The 21,299-nt window shown below is 40.2% G+C and overlaps 1 protein-coding gene across 1 annotated transcript; it reads right to left on the bottom strand.

Annotated features, from left to right (window-relative positions):
• Window positions 1–3,016: 3,016 nt before the first annotated feature.
• On the bottom strand, window positions 3,017–20,681 carry LOC308304894 (radixin-like; the record flags this gene model as incomplete). The annotated part of the gene is made up of 10 exons (XM_080749520.1): window positions 20,398–20,681; window positions 8,116–8,199; window positions 7,479–7,574; window positions 6,746–7,020; window positions 5,978–6,061; window positions 4,667–4,813; window positions 4,415–4,511; window positions 3,873–4,036; window positions 3,292–3,422; window positions 3,017–3,180 (listed from the first exon to the last, which is right to left on the bottom strand). The coding sequence occupies exons 1-10, from the start codon at window positions 20,407–20,409 to the stop codon at window positions 3,017–3,019; spliced, it is 1,254 nt and encodes a 417-aa protein (XP_080605646.1). The 5' UTR covers window positions 20,410–20,681.
• Window positions 20,682–21,299: the final 618 nt, after the last annotated feature.

Here is a 21,299-nt window from a genome sequence, read left to right as displayed (position 1 = left end):
AGAGAGAGAGAGAGAGAGAGAGAGAGAGAGAGAGAGAGAGAGAGAGAGAGAGAGAGACAATGGGCACACATAAAAAATACTGTGCTTTTAGATCACTAATAGATGACATTAACAAACATACATAATCAATCCACTTAATAAGTCCTAGTTTATTTGAAAATAGCCGATCTACAAGCTGCCAACCAAAGCTCAGAGCTTTGAGAATCAGGAAATGTCAGTTTTGGGACAGGAGTCTGTAGAGCTGGTAGATCAGCCAACGTTTAAATATTTAGATTTAATAGGAACACTATATATAGGCTACAGTCATTGGTCATGGAAGTGGGGCTTTCCAATGAATGAGGTGACGTTTTATTTTTTTAAATCGCTTCATAATTGACGAGCCATGTTCGAATGAAACTGGTGTCTTACTCTTACTTTGCTTCCTAAGCGCATATGGACAAAGCAGCAAAGTGGCATTTGACATCATATTGAAATGTGCACAGTCAAGTATCTGTTTCACCAAACAGAAAGATTAATAGCCCACTTTGAAATTCAAAGTAGGCCTAAATACAAAGTGCATTTTGTATGGATATTCAACAATCATAGGCCTATTAAGAAAACAATCCCAGGCCAGTATGAAATAGTATTAAATGAGAATAGGCGCAGAATTTTTTTCTTTCTTTTTTCTAAGATTCGATTAAATCAATGCATTCTGAGAGAGTCTCAGAATGCATGTCACTGCATGTCACTGGTATCAAATAGAAATAATGTACTAAATGCCACAACTTAGACCTGACATTATAGAGTAGGATATCACATGAATCTTATAGCTTTGCGTCAAGAGTTAGGGATTAGGGGAACGTTTAGAGTTCACATCATCACACTAATTGTAATATTAGGCCTACATCCCAGCCAATTATTGTAGGCTATTACAATAGGCCTATAATAGGCAATTTGTGTCGGAGATAAATCGCTGTCTGATATGACGGTAAAAAACAATTGAAACTCAGCCTGCAGCCCTGCACAGGACCTGCCAAACTAAACGGACGTGGGTACCCTTTTAATTGATTGACTGATCATTTACAGGCTACAGCTGATGGCTTTGATTACTTCTACATGGCCCCGTATAGAGAAATCTCTCTGTCCATATGGCAATGGCAAAACGCAATTAAATGGGCTGGATGGCATTACGCACGACGCGTAATGCGTGCCATGTCTCTCCATTAGTGTTCCACACATCATTGTTGCATCAATTGCTATAATATAACACCCCTTGTCTTAAAATCTTTTGCAAATTAAAAAGATCTTCTGTGAAATGTAATTTACTTCTGTTGTATCAGCTATCATGAGTGTTTTATATGGATATGGGGGAATCACAAACTCGTCCCTTGGTTGAAACATCAACAGAAATGTAGGCCTAATTATATCAAACTAGACCTATATCTACACAGTTTTATTTTACTGTCTGACAGGCATCATGTTGCGAGCCGCGACTCAGCACATAGTGGCATCGTTTGTGTCATGGAGGATGAAATGGATTGATTGAAGACTTTATAGTTTGCATAGAAAAAGGTAAAGTGTCATGACGTTTATTTCCAAAGCCACGTCGTTGCGAGCCGCGACTCAGCACATAGTGGCATCGTTTGTGTCATGGAGGATGAAATGGATTGATTGAAGACTTTATAGTTTGCATAGAAAAAGGTAAAGTGTCATGACGTTTATTTCCAAAGCCACGTCGTTGCGAGCCGCGACTCAGCACATAGTGGCATCGTTTGTGTCATGGAGGATGAAATGGATTGATTGAAGACTTTATAGTTTGCATAGAAAAAGGTAAAGTGTCATGACGTTTATTTCCAAAGCCACGTCGTTGCGAGCCGCGACTCAGCACATAGTGGCATCGTTTGTGTCATGGAGGATGAAATGGATTGATTGAAGACGTTATAGTTTGCATAGAAAAAGGTAAAGTGTCATGACGTTTATTTCCAAAGCCACGTCCTACCACCGCACCACTGTGGTAGGACTACGAGCGGTTTTAATCCCAACGAAGCGATCTGTGCAGTCAGACGTGCTGCTATTAAATCTGCAGATCCAATACGTTTGTTTCTCTCGCAAATGACAATCTGGCAACACCACTGGCTGGCTGCTGCTGCGTCTCTGATTTCCTCTATCCCAACATAACCGCAATTTAGCTCATGTGTTTAAAGCAACAGTTGAGGGGCCAGGATGTTTAACAGAAGACAGGTACAGCTACAGTTATAAGCTTATGTAACGTGTGAATGGGTGACATATGAACACTCACTTGAATACTGGGCATCAGAGTTTTAAATGCTAAGTAGGCTACACTCACTTGAATACCCCTCACTCACTCACTCACTCACTCACTCACTCACTCACTCACTCCCTTCCTTTATACCTTGTTGTCTATAATGGTATAAATATAGGCGACTAAGTAGGCTACACTCACTTGAATACCCCTCACTCACTCACTCACTCACTCACTCACTCACTCACTCCCTTTATACCTTGTTGTCTATAATGGTATAAAAATAGGCGACTATTCCAAAAACGTCGGCGACACTGTCGGCGACATGTAAAAGCTGTCGGCGACAATTCCAAATCAGGCAGGCGAGAATTCCACCGAAATTGGTGAGCCTTCCTCGGCGACTCTTCCACGTTTTCCGGCGACCTTCATTTCGGCGAGATTACCTGTTACCCTGCCACTTGTTGACTGAGCGCCACTCAGTCTGTCCCCCGATTGTGTGTGCGCGTGTGTGTCTGTTTGGAGGAATACACGTTGTCACGTAAACTCACATTAGTTTAGCCTCGGTAGACGGGAACCGGGGAAAGGTCCTGACTTCGCGAGTGTGGTCGCAGCAAATATATTTTTTGTAAGACGTTTTTGATCGACTCGGTCGGATTTTGACTTAGTTTTTTTTTTTTTTTTTTTTTTACTCCAAATGCCAATAAAAACATCTGGGTCGCACGTATTTAATAGGGTCGGTCGCCTACCGGAAACCAAACTATTCTTCTACTAACGTCATTGGTGTTCCTGGTTCTTCATCTGGTTCTCAGACTGCTGAAGCAGAGTGAACTTGGCTTCTTCTGCCATCCTGAGGTCATTCTCCAGACGTTCAGCTTCCTCATTGGCATGCTTTCTCTCCTGTTCCAACTCCAAGGCCTTTTTGGTCTGTTCCTCCAGGTCTGTGTGTAAAACAAAAGACCAGCCATATCATGTTGTGAGTTATGATATAGAGTGCATTATACTGCAACATACCAAGGCTTTTTGAAAGGGCTCGTAGGGATGTCACCCACCTTGTTGCGCTTTCTTTGTCTGCTCCTCAATCTGTTTTAATCGCTCTATTAATTCTTCCTTCTCCTTTTCAATCTTCTCCTTTTCTTTTTCTGCCACCTCCCTTTTCCTCTTCTCATTCTCCAGCAAAGCCCTGGTGGAGACACACAAGAGTTCAGTGGATACAGTGCACATCCTATGTGGGAGGCACTGCTTGCATCTTTCTTAAGTTAAAATCGATCACAACTTCTAAACACACACAGAGGAAAGCCTGTTTTCATTCCACACTGATCAATGTGATCTGGTCTATGCCACGCCTACTAGAAAGTGATCAATGTGATCTGGTCTAGGCCACGCCTACTAGAAAGTGGTTTCCGGTTGTGTTTTTTGTTCGCTGTCAGTTTTTTTGTTCCCCCACCTGAATGTCGAGTAGGTAGACTAGTCTCAAGTTAGAATAAAACATGGATATACCAAAAGTATTCCAAGAAGTTCTTGAAGAAACTTGTCAGATTCATCGAATTACTAATTACTAATTACGAAGGGAATCATTTTGGAAGGAGCACGTTTTCCGCCATGGTTTCTAACAAGGGATTATGACACCTACCTCTCCATCTTCTTGTGATTCTTCTCCTCCCGGGCCTGAGCCTTCATCTGCTGTACCTCAATGGTGTCTGGTTTGCGGCGACGCATATACAGCTCATGGTTGCCCATGCACAGTGCCAGAATGCGCTTGTTGATGCGAAGTCTTGGAGCATAGAAGATAAAGTCCTAAAATGGCAACAATATATAAGTGTCTTTCAGAAAGGATGTTTAGGCTAATTCATATTCTGGGGCTAACATCCAGAGAAAATAGCTGATCTACAAGCTCACATGTGACCGTATTTAAGTAAAAAAAGGTAGGCATTGCCGAGCCATGAGGCCCATAGTGCAGGAGCCTATTTCCTGTTTCTGTAGCGTGAGGCAGCTTGATGTACAAGTACATCCCATGGACATGACGCTATGTCGCAATACTGTATTTATTTGTAGCACAAAAACAGGAGGGGCCTAGAATAGCGCTCTTGGTAATTCTGGCCACTTACTTTAAGTATTAGTTCATAAGTAAATGTATTTGACAAGCATGGATATTATGAGAGATCAGGTACTCACAGGTGCTTTCTTGTCAATCGGTTTAATGACAAACTTCTTGTCATTGAAGGAAATGTTCCTGATTTCACTCCAAGGAAAACCAATTTTCGGTGTCATTCTGTTGATGAAAGTGCAAAACAAAAGCTTTGGGCATGGTTCATATTACACCAGAGTGTCAGTTCCTACAGTTTTGCTTACTTTGGTGACATTGTTATCTGTTTCATCTACTGCATTAACAGCCATATAAAAATGAATTATTTTGCAGTCACTCACTTGTCAGTCTGCTCGTAAATGTTTAGTCCCAGGGCATCCACTCCCAGCCAAAGTTCTGATCCTTTCTTGTTCTTGATGCTGAAGTAGTTGACTCCATACATCTCTAGATCTTGAGCAATCTTCAGATACTCCATCATAGATTCCTCTCTGAGTAAAAATAATGTTGGGTTGTCATAAGGTCAGCAAACAGGTCAGAAATGTCAAAGGAATTGGTTTATTAATTTAAATTGTTTTTATTTAACATAACTTTTGGGTTAGGGTTAGGTTAGCTATAGTTAGGACCACATTGCACAATACGTGTCCAGACCTGGGTCGCTGATAACTGAGCTGAGTGACTGCTTGGCACTGAAGCAAGTCAAGCTCATACCTTCTAATGACTCAAAGAATTGTGTCAGTTAAGTGTGAATGTCTAAATCCATAGCTAGCAGCTAGGCACTGGCCAGCTAGTATGACCACCATTGTCGCCCCTATATAGGCCACTGTATATCATCTACAAGGATGTCCTGAAGTGTAGATGTCAGAACAAGCTGGACAAGTCTGCGTTCAACATGGCATACAGTGGAAAGGCATGTGCAACAAGTACATGACCTGACTCTTAAATGACTGAAAATAAGTCTAGGAAAGGAGACAAAACTGGCCACAGTGTACACAGAAGTAATTAAACTGGCACAAGGCAGATGCTTGACTATCATCGGCTTTTCTGCAGACTGCATAACTGTCTGTCGGCAACAGTCAATTAAGGATCTGCAAATTGGGCACTAAAAGGTGAGACGAGCACATTTCAACACCAAGGACATATAGTATGTCTCTCAGGTCCACATTCCTTGGTTTTGCTACTGTTGAACTGAAGGGGGCTTGGCCATAAGCATCAAGGCAAAGACCCAAGATTAACTTGTTATTTGTGCTAGATTCAGACTCTGTCAACAACAGCAATGTTAGCCATGTCTCCACGTTGTCTCTCCACCAGTTTAGAAGGTAGCATTATGTGGTAGAATTGTGGAATGTGTACCGTAAACAAATCATCATATCCAGGCATGGAGACAACATACAGTACATTTGTCCCAAGGAATACATGTTTTAGGGTTAGCTGTACATTGAGAATTTAAGCCAACACTGAAGTGATGCTCTGTGGCTATACTGCTGGTGCTGTGTAGTCTAACAATCTAAAAGGGATCCAGGGTTGACAAATGGTGAAGCTTCCCTGAGCAGAAATAATTATTTTGGGGTAGCTGGTGCACTGAAATGAGTTGAGATGCAGGCTGAGCTCAAGAACACGAGGATCCATATGTGTGTGTGACTGTGTATGGTTACCTCAGCATGCCCTTGTGTTCTTCGTGCCACACCTGAATCCTCTCCTCCCATTGCTCCTTGTTGAGCTTATGCTGGTCCAGCACTCTGAAAACATGGAACAGTATGATGAGTGCATCAAGTTAAGCAGGGAAAGACTGCATATCACAAATGACTGTCTGAAACAGACAATATTTAAGACTCCACCTCACCCCTTAGGATGATACACCCCTTGTATCCCTTCTTGGTGCTAGTTTACTTGATACTAGTTTATTATGCAGGTATATCTTACTCATCTATGTCATTAGTAGGCAGGTTTTTGAACTGTCCATAGCCCACCAATGAGACTCATGAGTGCGCAGATTGAAATTTGGGAGCATTAGTGAGGAGTCGGACCAATAGGCCTATATGAAGATAATGGTGAAAATGGGTGAAGTGCTCCTTTAAGTCCTTCCTATGCAATAGCAGTTGTGTTCTACTATTAAACATGACAGTAAATTAAAATGTTACCCTTTCCACTTCCACTTTGACTCCTTTGTACCCCTTGTATTACCCCTGGGTACCACTAGGGGGACATGTACCTCCATTTTAGAAAGCCGATTAGAATTTGACAAAAAAGTGACATCAAAACGGTTCTGTAGAAACCAACGGGGCTCCCTTTCTCCATATTTTCTTTTACAGTCTTTGGTGTCAACAGTGGGGTTGGTGGATTGCATTCTGGTAAAACTAGGTTCAAGACTGGGTGCAAGGTTGAGAAAAACGTTTGGCCAAATAATGAAACGGCGGACTAACCTTTGAGGGAGAAGCTTGTCACCAGACAGGTATCCCGTTGTGTGGACATCCTTGTTGTAGTCGGCATACTTGGCCTGCACTGCGTACGAAGCCAACAGGACAGCTGTTTCTGGAGGGCAGTAGATGTCATCGTTCAGGATTCCCTCTTTCACCTGCAGGAAGAATAGCCGCTGCGTGGCGTCCTGGATCAGCTCCTCAGAAACGTCTTCAGGGTAAAACTTGCCCCGAAACTTAAACAGCAGTGGGCTCTCTTTCCTTATGTCCTGGGCTGTTACCTAGTGTGAGGTGTGACACAGATCATTGGTCGTGACTGTAGCAATGCTAACGTTACTAATGGTCCACACAAACGACAAGGCTTTATGTAGTGTGCCTTTTCATTCAAAAGGAGCAGGAACGTTGTATGGCTAGGGATTTTAATTAACCAACAATACAAATTATAATCAGTGATACATTTAAGAAATAGATGTTTCATGTAGGCCTATTGCCTGTTTTATTTATCGTCACTACTATTGCTCATGTAATAATAACCCTTTATTTTGGACTTTTGTCGGATTAGTATTTTTTAATGGGTCACACAGCAGACATGTATCTATTATAGATAATAAAATACTGAATCAAGCTGGGGTGCTCACAAAAGCCAGAGTAAATTACCCCAAACATGTTTTAAAGTGAAATATTTATTTTGTTGCTTGACAAAAATTCAATGTTTTCAAAAAGGGAAACAAACACTCACCTTCTTATTGAGCTTCAGCCATGTAGAGAAACCTTTTGTATCCTGGTATTGGAGGCCAAAGTACCATACCTCACGCAACCCAATTGTCTTTACAACCTTAAAAATATACAAAAGATATATTTGTAAATACATCTTTACATTTCACATTGTCATAAGAAGTTCAACTTCACATGAGTTCCATCAGCAGTGAACCACAGTTATGTGGTTCAGTGTCTTTCCCAGGGATTCCTCCACACATTGCCAGGGCCTGCAGGAATCAAACATGGGACCTTATGTTTCCCAGGTATAGTAGGTTCTCTACCTATTCACCCATGGCTGCCCCACATACAGTAACTCCAGTGTACCGATTTGTGTGAGTTTTGGACAATATATGTAGTAGTAGCTTGAACTACTAATACCTTAGGTTCAAGCCAAATATGTTCCTCAGACAGGGGTCTATATCATATTCATATCATATATCGATATTGTTACATTAGTGCCATGGACAATGAGCGGACAATAATGTTACACACAAAGAGCTAGCCCTAAATTACCATTACTGGTCTGTAACTCGGAATGTGTACTGAGTAAGAGTTATGGGGGTGCTTGAAAAAGAAAACGTGTACAAGTGCCTTAGCGTAAAGATAATTCCTCCTACCTGGTCAAAGAGCTGCTTTCCCGTTGTATTGGGCTGAATGGCAAACTCCAGTTCTGCATCCATTGTGGTCACTCTCACACTAATCTGTAGACAGTCACAAAATCAATCAAACAGTCACAAAATCAATCAATAAATGTACACAATACTTTCAACAACAATTAAGTGGTTTCGTTGACATTAAAAGGAAAATATTAAGCAGTTTATTGGTTAAAATCAAGTTCTGACATATACAGACATTTTATATAAAGTGTAGACAGCTCCATTTAATGCCCTCTGTAATTTGAACTCCATTGGAAAGTTAGTTCTCTCATTCTCTTCCGTTTAAGCAATTATATTTAAAGCAGCACTATTTCAGTTTCCTGTTTAAGTGCTGACATTTTTACCATTGTGCTATTTTACCATTAATCCCCCTGCTTGCTTGGGGGATTAATTGAATCTTGACCATCAGATCCTGTCTCACCTATCAGATCCTGTGTCTAGGTGACACATGACCTTTGACACAATCCAGATGTCTCAATAGAAGAGCATGGAGACAAAATACAACCACCCCAGTTATATTGTATTAACATACTCTATCATACCGATTGGACAAAATTAAAATATATTCATTACATTACATTATATTTTATCTTGAGGTTATAAACGTATCATTTTGAAGAGACCAAGTTATGTTCACATGTCTGAACCAACCATTGATAGTGTTATAGTTAAAAATAATTGCCCATTCAAAAAATATTTAAAATAACGTTCTTGCTGTTACATTGACCATGACATTATTGTGATCCTTGATCCAATGTTCACTAAACTTCCCTAGTTCTGGTTACTGATATTGTCCAATCACCAGAACCAAGGTTGTGTGTTTTCAATGGTGCATGTTAAAATGAACTTTGAAGTTACAATGAGTTTATATAGGAGCCGGTGGAGGTTTTCATAGTAACTGCGACCTGACTGTCGCAATTACAATCAATAGTTGCAGTCCTACAAGCTTTACTGCTGCAGTGGTACTACTGCAGATGTAAACACGGAGCATTTTCAACGGAGGCCATGTTTTGTTCACGGTTATGTCAGCGTGACGTGGCCGTGGTCCGCCCGCCCTCACATTAGTCAATTCTAATAAAGCAGGGGTCTTCAACAGGGGGTCCGGGACCCCTAGGGGGTCCTCAGAGTTACCTCAGGGGGTCCTCCAAATCTTTGTGTCATAGATTTTATTTTTCATATTAACCACTTGAACCTTAGCGTTCATATTCAGAGAACTTTAGCCAAAAATAGCAGATCTACAAGCTCACAACGCCTCGCGCTGCGAGGCGTTGTGAGCTTGTAGATCGGCTATTTCCGGCAAAGAGGTTTTGTGTAGAGGGGGAAAAGAGCAGACTAAGTACAGAGTGAATAGTCAAGTGTATTAAGTTTTGACGGTTCACATGGTTAAATATCTTGAGAACACAAATTGACATGAATCCAAAAAACACTGATGATTGTGCTGTCAAACGATGAAACTATATGGAATCTATGTATGATAAGGTCGTGGGGGGTCCCTGCTTCATCTCTCTCTCAACTAAGGGGTCTTTGGCCTGAAAATGTTGAAGACCCCTGTAATAAAGGATCAGGAGAGAGTGCCCATTTATCAGCTTATATTTTATATTGTTCCAGCTCCAATTGTGTCTTCTCATTTCTTTGTGTCATCATTTCCTGTATGAGTTGTGTCTTCAGATTGGATACAATTGGTATCCCGACCCGAAGATGCATTTTCTGTTTACTTAAGAGCTGGATAGACAGGGAGATCCCTGTTACTGAACAAACACTCCATGTCTATAGCAGGGGTTTTCAAAGTGGGTGACGGGGCACCCTGGGGTGCCATGAGTGACGGCAGTCCAGGGGTGCCGCAAGATAATTTGATAATATTTGGAATTTATTTAGTCAGTTCTAACAAAATGACTATTATCTCAACGTTTTCCTCGTAACATAATCGCTAAAATATGGCATAAATTTAAGGTGTTGGGAGTGATAATTATGAATATAATGTAGGGAAATAATATCTATAGGGGTGCCCTGAGCCAAAAAGGTTTGGGAACCCCTGGTCTATAGCAATGATATCAGAATATCTATTTAACGCGTACTTTTAACAAAGGAATAAGACTTACTCTACCTTTAAACTGACATTCTTAGCAACCTTCAGATATATAATCATATCATTATGGTATCACAACATGTCACTTTGACATATAGGAGATAAAGAGAAAGATAATGTCTCTTGAGAGATACCATAGTCTGTCCTACAAACATGGCAATCTGACTGACTGTCTCTCTATAGAAGTGAACTTATCTACAGGAAGTAACCACATCCTCTGGTGGCTGAGCCTATGAGGCAGTGCCACTGCATGCTGTGCTCCCTTGAGAGCAGCTTTACATCCTGTTATGTAGCACACTACTTGTCAGTGTGAATTTCTTCTCATGTGCGGCAGCAGAATTTCATGGTTAGTATAGGAACAGATGATTGCGAGGTCTGATATTACAGACACGTCTTTACATATACAGTATATGTAGCCATATGAAACAAGCGTTCAAAGGATGAGAATGCAATCAATTTCCACCCTTAGCTAGAAGAGTACATGCAAGACTTGTATTTATTTTTTGAGTGGTGCTAACCACTCCTATGTCTGGCTTTGTGTGTAGGTCCCTACTGTTTGTCCGTATGAGCACGGAACTCCATGTATGGAGATAACTAATGTCACGGACAGAGCGGCCCATACAAGGAGATATGCACTTCTCTCGTGTGTGATACCATACTAAGTGAGCACCGCTCACTTCGCATTGTATGATCACTATCATGGTGCGATCTTTGTATTCTCTCAAAGTATTTCATACCATACTGTGTAAACTGATGTAACTATGTAGGCATTTCTATCCTCTCGGAGATGACAAAAACATCAGTATGCCTGTATGGCAAAAAAAAAAAAAAAAAGGAACTACGGCGACTGAGGCCCACGCCTGGTCTGACCCACAATGGTATGCATTATTTTCCAGTTGTGCGGCTGATTAGAGCTGCGTTCTTTCCCATTTGTGTCAGCAGGACCCCATTTTACTGCTCAGGACACTTGTTACGCTGCCACATCCTGTCGTCACTAGCAGCACACAGAGGACTGCATGGAGGGAGAGCAGTTATGGTTGGAGTGACGCCTACATTCTGTGCTTGCCCTCAAGCACCACTTAGATGCCAAAAGGGCATCGTGGCATCTCTTATTAGGATGACATACACAGTGAAGTCCTCAGTGCTAAGTGAACTCTTTGGTGTACAAATGTACATTTGTACACTCTCTGAGCTACAAATGGATACATTGACACAGAGGCTTTTACTGTGTGTATAACATGGATATTACCCTGCACTGACTGAACTCGTGGCCATCATGCCGACAGCCGTTTTCCTGAATTAAAAGAGATAATCTTAAATTAAGAAAGGGGAACTGAACTAAAAACTATTCAGCCTGATAAGGGTGTGCCTCACATTGCCAGAAACACTTAAGACACTATTATTAGCACATGCACAACACCCCACTCAGAATCAAGAGGACCACGGATAAGGATGTATATATATATATATATATATATATATATATATATATAATTTTCTAAAGTCACTTTAAACTATTGCATTGCATTTGAACGTGTATTTATCCACTGTACTTTATATCCATCTACAGCAGGGGTGTCCAAAGTGCGGCCCGGGGGCCAAATGCGGCCCGAGGACAAATTTTATGCGGCCCCCGGCTTCATTCCTAAATTGTGCTATAAACGGCCCGCCAGCACTGTCTAACAAGAATATTTTCCCAGAGTATAATCTGTCAGGATTGTTTCCAGTTGTCTCATTCTGAAGGGGTCAAAGAAAGGCCATGTATTGTATTTTTTACCTTGCACGACTGGTTATACATTTGGTAATGTGAGTTATTTGTGTGTTGTTCAGAGCACACACCCGACAAAAGACCACTGATATAAAATATTGATGGTGATAGTTAAATACAATATTTTAATTGCGATGCACATGTATGTGACTTTGTTATGGTCCAACCGAAAGTACATTTTGCCGGGAAAGTCGGCCCTTGGGTGTTTTAATATTTTATAATGTGGCCCCCTTTAAAAAAAGTTTGGACACCCCTGATCTACAGTGTATGAAAGAACAAACTGAGGACGGACTCTCACTGAAATGTCTGTGTGCTACTTCTTTATCCCCTGCTATAAAATAAACAAATATTAAAACCTGAAAATCAAGCATTTGGGAGTGTGGCCTCTATTTTTGTAACACAGTATGTTTGTGAAGAATTACAGCTTGAATGAATGCGAATGACACAAAACATTTGAGAATAACATTTAGATATAGCAGGGATGCGAAGATTACGCTGAAATCATTTTCGGTTTAGGATTTCTCATCTGGTTCAATTAGTTCATTAGTCAATGCAGCCAGATTAATCAATCTATGCCAGGATATGATAGGAGGATACTTGATCAAGGTTGGAAGGTTGCAATGATAACACATCCAATGAATTAATAATCAATATAAAATACAGTAGATTTACTCATTTCCAGCAGCAGATTTGGAGGACCTCCATAAACTACTCTAGTAAAAGCTTTATTCCACAAGTCTACTTAATCTTCCCCACCAAAATCTTCCATAGACAAATACATAATCTCATAGATGGGCACTTACTCTTAGTGGTTTGATTTTCGGAAGCTATTTTTCAGATGTTCCAAGTACAAAACAGTCCATATCAAGTTAGCTGTTTGTCTCTACCACGGCAAGCGTACAAACTGTTAATCTGCTGTGCTATGTGCACTGCAGATTCTTTTAATCCCTTGCCCGCATACCTCTGTGTTTTCCAGTTCACCATTTCTAGTTTGCCATACTTTGCTAAATTGCTGGTGTTCCTAACAAGAACATTTTATCTACAATGCTTTCTACATGAAGGGGTACCGTGGTAAGTTATGCTTACATTTTGTAAGAAGAGTTCATTTTGTTGTTTGAAATTGATCAAATAAGCGATTAACTATCATTTAGAGCAGGGGTCTTCAACATTTTCAGGCCAAGGACCCCTTAGTTGAGAGAGATGAAGCAGGGACCCCCACATCCTTTTCGATTTCATATAGTTTCATTGTTTGACAGCACTAATCATCAGTGTGTTTTGGATTCATGTCAATTTGTGTTTTCAGATATTTAATCACTTGAACCGTGAATACTTAATAAACTTGACCTTTCACTCTGTACTTAGTCTGCTCTTTTCCCCCCTCTACACCAAAGCTCTTTGCCGAAAATAGCTGATCTACAAGCTCACAACGCCTCGCAGCGCCAGGCGTTGTGTATCTGTGTATCTGCTTGTATATCTGCTATTTTTGGCTAAAGTTCTCAGAATATGGACGCTAGGGTCAAGTGGTTAATATAAAAAAGGAGAAAAAAAAAAGCTATCACACAAAGATTTGGAGGACCCCCTGTAGTAACTTTGAGGACCCCATAGGGGTCCCGGACCCCCTAGAAGACCCCTGATTTAGCGTATTCGAGACACAAGATTGAATGATGCTGAAATAATCAGTAAAATAAACACGATGATATTAATAGTTTTAATTGCTATCATCATAAAGGCATGTTGAAAATACTGTGCTGTGTCTTGTCTTGAAGTTTTCAATGTAAGCTTTTGAATGACGTTCAGAGGGAACATACCGTAATTTACAGTGAGTTCAGTGTTATTAAGGCATGTGTTATTAAGAATGGAATGTGTGTGTGTGTGTGTGTGTGTGTGTGTGTGTGTGTGTGTGTGTGTGTGTGTGTGTGTGTGTGTGTGTGTGTGTGTGTGTGTGTGTGTGTGTGTGTGTGCGCACGCGAGTGAGTCAATGTTCTGTTTTGGGGTCCTCCTATCCAATGATAAGCCAGATAAACGTCTGGAAAATGTTACATTCATCAATTGTTAAGTGAACTTGCTCATTTGAGCAAAGATATATGAAAACAAAATAAACATTGGCCTGTATATTGCTCATGTGTTGTAATTTGTGTTGGAGGCAGAAGGAGAAGCACCGTGCTGGGTGTTTCAGGGAGGAGAGGAGGTAGCTGTGAAACCCCATATAAGGCAGCAAGCTAGGAAACTACTAGAAAGGAACTGATGCAATTGCAGAGACCTTGAGTCACAACATGACTTCCTTGGGAAATTGACGTGTTGCCAAAAGTAGTCCAGCAAAGGAATAGTTTCTGAATAAGCACTGTTTTTGTGAAATGCCGGAACAAAATAACGCTTGCAGCAGGCAACTAGGCTACTTGTCAAACTTTAAACGGCAATTGAGAATACAACTAAAATGGGGTGTGTGAAAACCAAACTAATAATGAATTACTTTAGTTATTAGTAATAGCTACATACTGTAATTCAAGAGACTATGCAAAAAACATTCTGCCAACAAAATGCACATTTCAGAATCATTGTGCCTGGACCTGTTAAACTACCAGCTGCAAAGAGAAAAGCACAAAACTTCAGATTATTTATACAGCTTTAACCACAAATCTTGGCTACTGAACACTGATCCCTCCTCCTTCGAGTCCTTCCTAAGGGCGTACATCGGCTTTACCACCTCAATGACGGTTACATTTCAAAGCTTCCTCCTTTCACATCTTATGCCTCATTTACTGCAGCTTGGCACCGTGAGCTCTTTAAGTAAATCCCTGGTTGCGTTGGGTCATAATATCACGCCCAGTCTTCAACTGGTGCTGATAATCTCTGGTGTGATTGGGGATTTTTTTTTCATCTTTATAGTCTTCTTGCATTCTCTACTCAGTGGTTCCCAAACGTTTTAGCTCGAGACCCAAAAGAGAAATTAAACATTTGCCCAAACTAGTGGAAATAGCTCTACAAGCTTGCGGTTATTTTCACTACTTCTAAAACATGTTTTCTAATAGAGGGTATGCGCATGCATAAAGTGAATGGCAAATCGAGTGGCAAATCGAGTGGCAAAGTGAGTGGCAAAGTGAGTTTAACGTTGTTTAACATTGTTTAAAGCAATCAGATAGGACTTTACTTTTTGGATGTATGGGCTTTCAAGGCCAAAAAGTATTTTTTTGCCACTCAATAGGCGTTCCTGCATAACTTCCTGGTATGGTGATGATGTCACGAGCATACCCTCTATTTATGGAATTTATTAGATTTTTATTTTATTTATTCATGAACATACTTATGAAAAATGTTGCTTTATTGGGAATATTTTTGGAAACTATTTTGAAATGAATAATTCAAAACAAAATGTAGGAAACAAAAAATACCCTAAAAATGTGTCCCCGACCCAGTGTTTGGGAGCCAGTGCTCTAACTTCCTGAGTTATAGTTTGTTCCTCCTCTAGACCTGAATGAGGATTCGTTTGTATCTTCATTGAAGAATGAATGCATATTGTAATGTGTTGTAATGCTGTGAAATTGTCATCTTGCAAATCTTGTTATAACTTTTATAACTCCTTTATATACATAACATCTTCCTTTCAAACTCAAATAGTTTGAGAACATGCTTTAACACATCGTGTAGTTTCCGCCAGGCAATGTTCTACTTGCTACACTACCTAAAGCATTTCCTCTTATCTAAGGGCATTGCTTTTGTTCCGAGCAGACTTGTTTGTGCCAAGAGTCAAGGCCTCTGTGACAATGCATTTTCCATAAAAGATGCCCTATGTCTAGAGGCATGTAGGCATTTTCTGGGTCCATGTCTGTCCAGTTATAGAGTGTAGCTGCAACACTTCTTCAGCCTTATTTATAATTAATTGTACTGGACTGGTACGAAAAAGTATAACTAAAACCTTTACTGTTGTATTCGTATTGTCAACTCAACTCTTATGATTGTTAAAAGAATGAAAAGCAATATTAAATATGTGTAATAATACAGTAAACAGCAGAACATTATAGAACAATTATGCATCTACATTAAGATACTATTGAATTTGAGATGTGCTTCAAGTGCAGTTTATTGGTGAAGGTGCTAAAGCATGTTATGCCATTGTGATGTCACCTGAATTTTGTAGAAACATGACTTCCATGGAGCCTCCTTTCATCCAAACAACATTTTGGGTAGATTTAACTGATAACTCACAGCATGAGGCCAGGTTGTCCTGATGTACTCATACTGATAACCTGCCTCATTCTCATGTCCTTCTCCAACAGTATATGTGTGTACCAGCTGAAAGTTCTATATTTATTTACAGAAAATGTAACAGAAAGATGAGAGTGAGTGTAGTGTGTACACAATACACAAAGCACTGACTACAGACTAGAGCAGGGGTGGGCAACTTTGATGATGGCGAGGGCAACTATATTTCCACCTTCACTCCAGAGGGCCACATTGCATATTGCTACTTCCTACTTTGTCATTCTAGTACCTCATACAAAAGAAGCAAAAATAGCCGTTTCTCAAGCTCAAAACGCATCGCGCTGCGATGCGTTTTGAGCTTGTAGATCGGCTATTTTTGCTTCTTTTGAATTGGAATCCTGAATTATTTTTTTGTTATTTTTTAATTGGAATCCTGAAATGTAACATTTTGATTTAATTTCAAACACATTTAGTCACAAATTCATGTTGACTCTATGAACCTAAATACAAATACCTACATTGGACATGAAAAAAAAAATAATTGCGACCGTCAGGGAGCAGTTTACTATGAAAACCTCCACCGGCCGTCCGTCCGTCCGTCCGTCCGTCCGTCCGTCGGTCACACGTCACACGTCACACCTTTGCCCTGCTCATATCTCCGCATCAGTATGACATCACACCACATGTGTACACAAACCTTTGTGTACGTTGCTGTGGCAACAGTCTGTTGTTGCTGGTCTGTTAGTGTACGTTAGCAACCATGGTTTTACCCTAGCAACCAACTGTTTACCCTAGCAACCAACTGTTTACCATAGCAACCATGTTTTTTTACCCTAGCAACCAACTGTTTACCATAGCAACCAGATACGCAGAGCAGGGATCTCCATATATGGGCATAAACAGGTGACATCACACTGATGTCAGATACTCAGAGCAGGGATTTCTCCATAATATATGGGCATAAAAGGGATTCTGTTAGGGATCTCCATATATGGGCATAAAATGGATTCTGTTAGGGATCTCCATATATGGGCATACAAGGGATTCTGTTAGGGATCTCCATATATGGGCATAAAAGGGATTCTGTTAGGGATCTCCATATATGGGCATAAAAGGGATTATGTTAGGGATCTCCATATATGGGCATAAAAGGGATTCTGTTAGGGATCTCCATATATGGGCATAAAAGGGATTCTGTTAGGGATCTCCATATATGGGCATAAAAGGGATTCTGTTAGCTGTTAGTGATCTCCATATATGGGCATAAAAGGGATGCTGTTAGGGATCTCCATATATGGGCATAAAAGGGATTTTGTTAGGGATCTCCATATATGGGCATGAAAGGGATTCTGTTAGGGATCTCCATATATGGGCATAAAAGGGATTGTATCCCAGATGATGCCCTGTTAGGAGATCCACACTAACAGAATCCATATATGTTCCTACCGACAGCTGCTATAAGCCAACCCTGGCGATAAGGTCTGAGTCGAAGAAATGCTTCTTTCCTGGCAAGAATTGCCCCTTTATACTGTAGGGCTCGTTTGTGTATTGTATGACATCACGCCACATCATCGGCTGAGGACTGTGTGATGTCATCATATCTCCATATATGGAGACATAAGTTGCTCATGCCCAAATATGGGCTGGTGAGGTCAGACTTAGTGTGATGCGTAGGTTATCTCCATATATGGAGATTCAACTTCAATGAGTAACCATGGCAAACTGTCAACTGCCCGTATGTCTTGATAATTGGTAAAACAAACTTTTGGCCTATTTGTGGAGATAAGCGACCAACGGTCGCTTATCTCCCGATTAGTAAGAGTCTTACTGGTACTACTATACACTGACGGAATTAAAGCAGGTCATGTTTAGAATTGTAACAGCTGAAATGAATAATATATCAGTATTCCGGTATTAACCAGCGGGCCGCATTAAGTGAAGGTGAGGGCCACATGTGGCCCCCGGGCCGCCAGTTGCCCATGTATGGACTAGAGCCTGACCGATAAACAATTATTTGTATTTTTTTATGACATCGCATCTGCCAATGTGCTATTTTTAGCAAGTCATATAATAATTTTAAACAGTCGACTATTAGTTTTTCATTAAAAAGGGAAAACGTTAAGACTTAAATCTTGAATGCTCACAACATGGCCTGGGTGAGAGAGGGTTTTGGTTTTCAAACACTGGATCAGGACCCATTTGAGGGTCACAGACACATTTTTATGGGTCCCTTCATTTTTTTGTTTCCTACATTTTTGGGGACAAAAAAATCCCCAAAAAGCTACGATTTTCCTGAAAGAAAAAAAAAAAAAAAAAAGCTATTATTTTTAGATATGGAGTAGTCGCAACGTGCTGTGAGCTTGTAGATCTGCTGTTTTCACTAGTTTGGGTCCCTGTGCAAACGTCTAATCTCTCTTTTGGGTCTCGGGCTAAAAGGTTTGTAGTGTAGTTTTGATGAGCAGCACCACTCTTGCTTATAGGTGTTTTCTCTTATTGCTCAACATCAGCATCATTTAAATTACAGGATGTTATACAATTTCCAGATATGTGTGTGATAAAAAAAAGTGCTATCCAGGGCAGTTTTAGCAAACAAAAGTACACAAGGAAATGAGTTGACATAATTATGATCTTTAGTAACTTGAATAGTTTTGTTTTTTATTTGGATGTGTATGAGCAGCATGTAAGGTCAATAATATGCTAAAAAAAAAGCAATGATTAGATTTATTTATTTTTGTTCCTATTGGCTGTAACAAGTCACTGTGTTGTTTATAGTAAAGTATGGCTGTTATTATTCATTGGAGTAGAATAGATGAAATTAGGATTTATTATGCATGAACACATTAACTTACTGAGACATTTGACTTGAAAATCAATGAGGACAACAATTACATGGCTATAAGGCCTTCATAGGCCAATAAACTGCTGGCCCAGAAACAGATCAACCAAGTTAACAGATATTTGGTAATAGTTCAGTTAGTCAGTTCCCATAATAATGACAATGCATGAACTGCCACTCAGTTCTATAATTGACCTATTGGTGAAATGTCACGCATTGCACATTTTAAAACTGCACCACAAATAGAAGAATGCTACCTATGCTGTTTTGTGGATTAATATGATCGCTACCTAAACTTTACTATGTAAGGAATAATGTGGTTGTCCTTGCTTTTAGTTTCAAACCAGAACAGGCAACAGCACTCTCCTAGGCACTATCATAGTCACTTTTTCCATCTGTGTGTGTTATATTTCCATAAAGCAGTATATAGGCCTAGGTCTACATCAGAGGCGAACCTACAAAGTTTTCTCAATATAGTTCTCAACAATTTAGTTGTAGTCTGTAGGCTACTTTGTGGGCTATAACATTGGTTCTCAAAATGGGGTCCAGGGACCCCCAGGGGTCCTTGAGGAAGTTACAGGGTGTCCCCAGATAAATTATAGTAAATGATAGAACCAAATGCAGAGAGTAGTGTACAAATGGAACCAAATGGACCCTAAGTCCTAACAGGTCCATTTGGTTCCATTTGTACACTCTATTGAGTTAAATTAACATTGGTTTTAGATTGGGGTGATGGGGTCTCAGCGATTGAAATGCCATTAAATGGGGGTCTGCTGCCTAAACTGGGGGTCCATGGTTGAAAATCACTGCTAGAGCCATAGATATCTTCTCTTATGGGGTCCCTGGCTTATCTTTTGAAATGGGGGTCCGTGGGATAATATATGTCCATTTGGGAGTCCTTGACATGAAAAGTTTGAGAACCACTGGGCTTTGACAGACTCGGGGCGGAACCACCAAATGATAAATCAAATCCCTCCTTGCCAGAGTCCAGCTCATTGTAAACCAGAGGCCTAGTTTGTCTGTCAGGCCACAAACTCACTTCCGTCCATTTATTCTTCAGCTATATTTAGCATGATGAGTAAATGTGATTTGAAACTTTCTCAGTTGTTGGAGAAAAAAGACCCGCCCTGTTAGTCACATTAAAGTATCATAATCTATATATATAGCCTAAATGTGTGATTAGTCTATATAGCCTATAAATCTGATGAAAATAAGTAATGATGATGATGAACGCACGCGCGCGCGCACACGCTGAGAGAGGGAGAGGGGGAGAGAGGATAATTTGAATCTAACAGAGTGCGCAGACAATCCAGACATAGAATGAAAAATTAAGATATTAGAACCAGATCTTACCGTCTTAGGCATGTCTGCTTCGTCCCGGCTCTGATTTTATTATTGAAAAACAAATCAAAAAAAGTTAAATCGCAGATCGAGAAAGCAAACTAACGGGACACGAAGAAACTTTTGCCCATCAGAACAATGGCATGGAATGTAACGTCCTCCTCCGCGTCGCAAACAAAACTTTGCGCTGCTAAAACTGTGCTCTGTAAAGCTGTTATTCTCCGGGTCAGCCTGTGAAACGTTTTGTCCGCTAGTAGCACAAGCTGTAGCTGTATTCTTTGTGTTGGTGTTGTGTGGATTCAGTGGAAAGCAGAGGGGGGCTGCCCGCTTGATTTCCTGCTAACGGTACTCTGTTGGCTGAAAAACCACACCCAACCAAGCCAATGACAGGACCCGCACTAAAAAATTAGTTTTTCAGCAGTGGTGGAAAAAGTACTCACATATTGTATTACTTAAATAAAATTTGCAATTCTGCAATATAGAAATGAGCCTACTCTTGTTAGATGTACAGAATTCAAAATTCACTTAAAGTAGCCTAAAAGTAAAAGTAGGCTACAAAACATGTTTGAAAATAGACGATCTAAAAGCTCACAACGCGTCGCGTGAGGTTGTAATCGGCTAATTTCAAATAGCCAAATATAGAATAGGGCTAAAAGTGTTTTATGTAGGATCTATGTTTTATAATATAATTTATATTTGCAACGTAAGTAGCCTACCTACTAAAGTTTTCATATAATTGTAGTGGAGTAGGCCTAAAAGTAAAATATTTTGACCTGAGATGTAGCCTAGTGGAGTAGAAGTAAAAGTATTGGACATTGGAAATACTCAAGTAAAGTACAAATACCTCAAAATTGTACTTAAGTACAGTAATTAAGTAAATGTACTTAGTTACTTAACTGGTTTTCAGGCAGCAG

Source organism: Nannobrachium achirus, assembly GCF_963921795.1.
Source record: "Nannobrachium achirus genome assembly, chromosome: 19".
Taxonomy (NCBI): Eukaryota; Metazoa; Chordata; class Actinopteri; order Myctophiformes; family Myctophidae; genus Nannobrachium; species Nannobrachium achirus.
The sequence above is the reverse complement of the archived record's forward strand: the minus strand, read 5'-3'. Positions and strand labels throughout refer to the sequence as shown.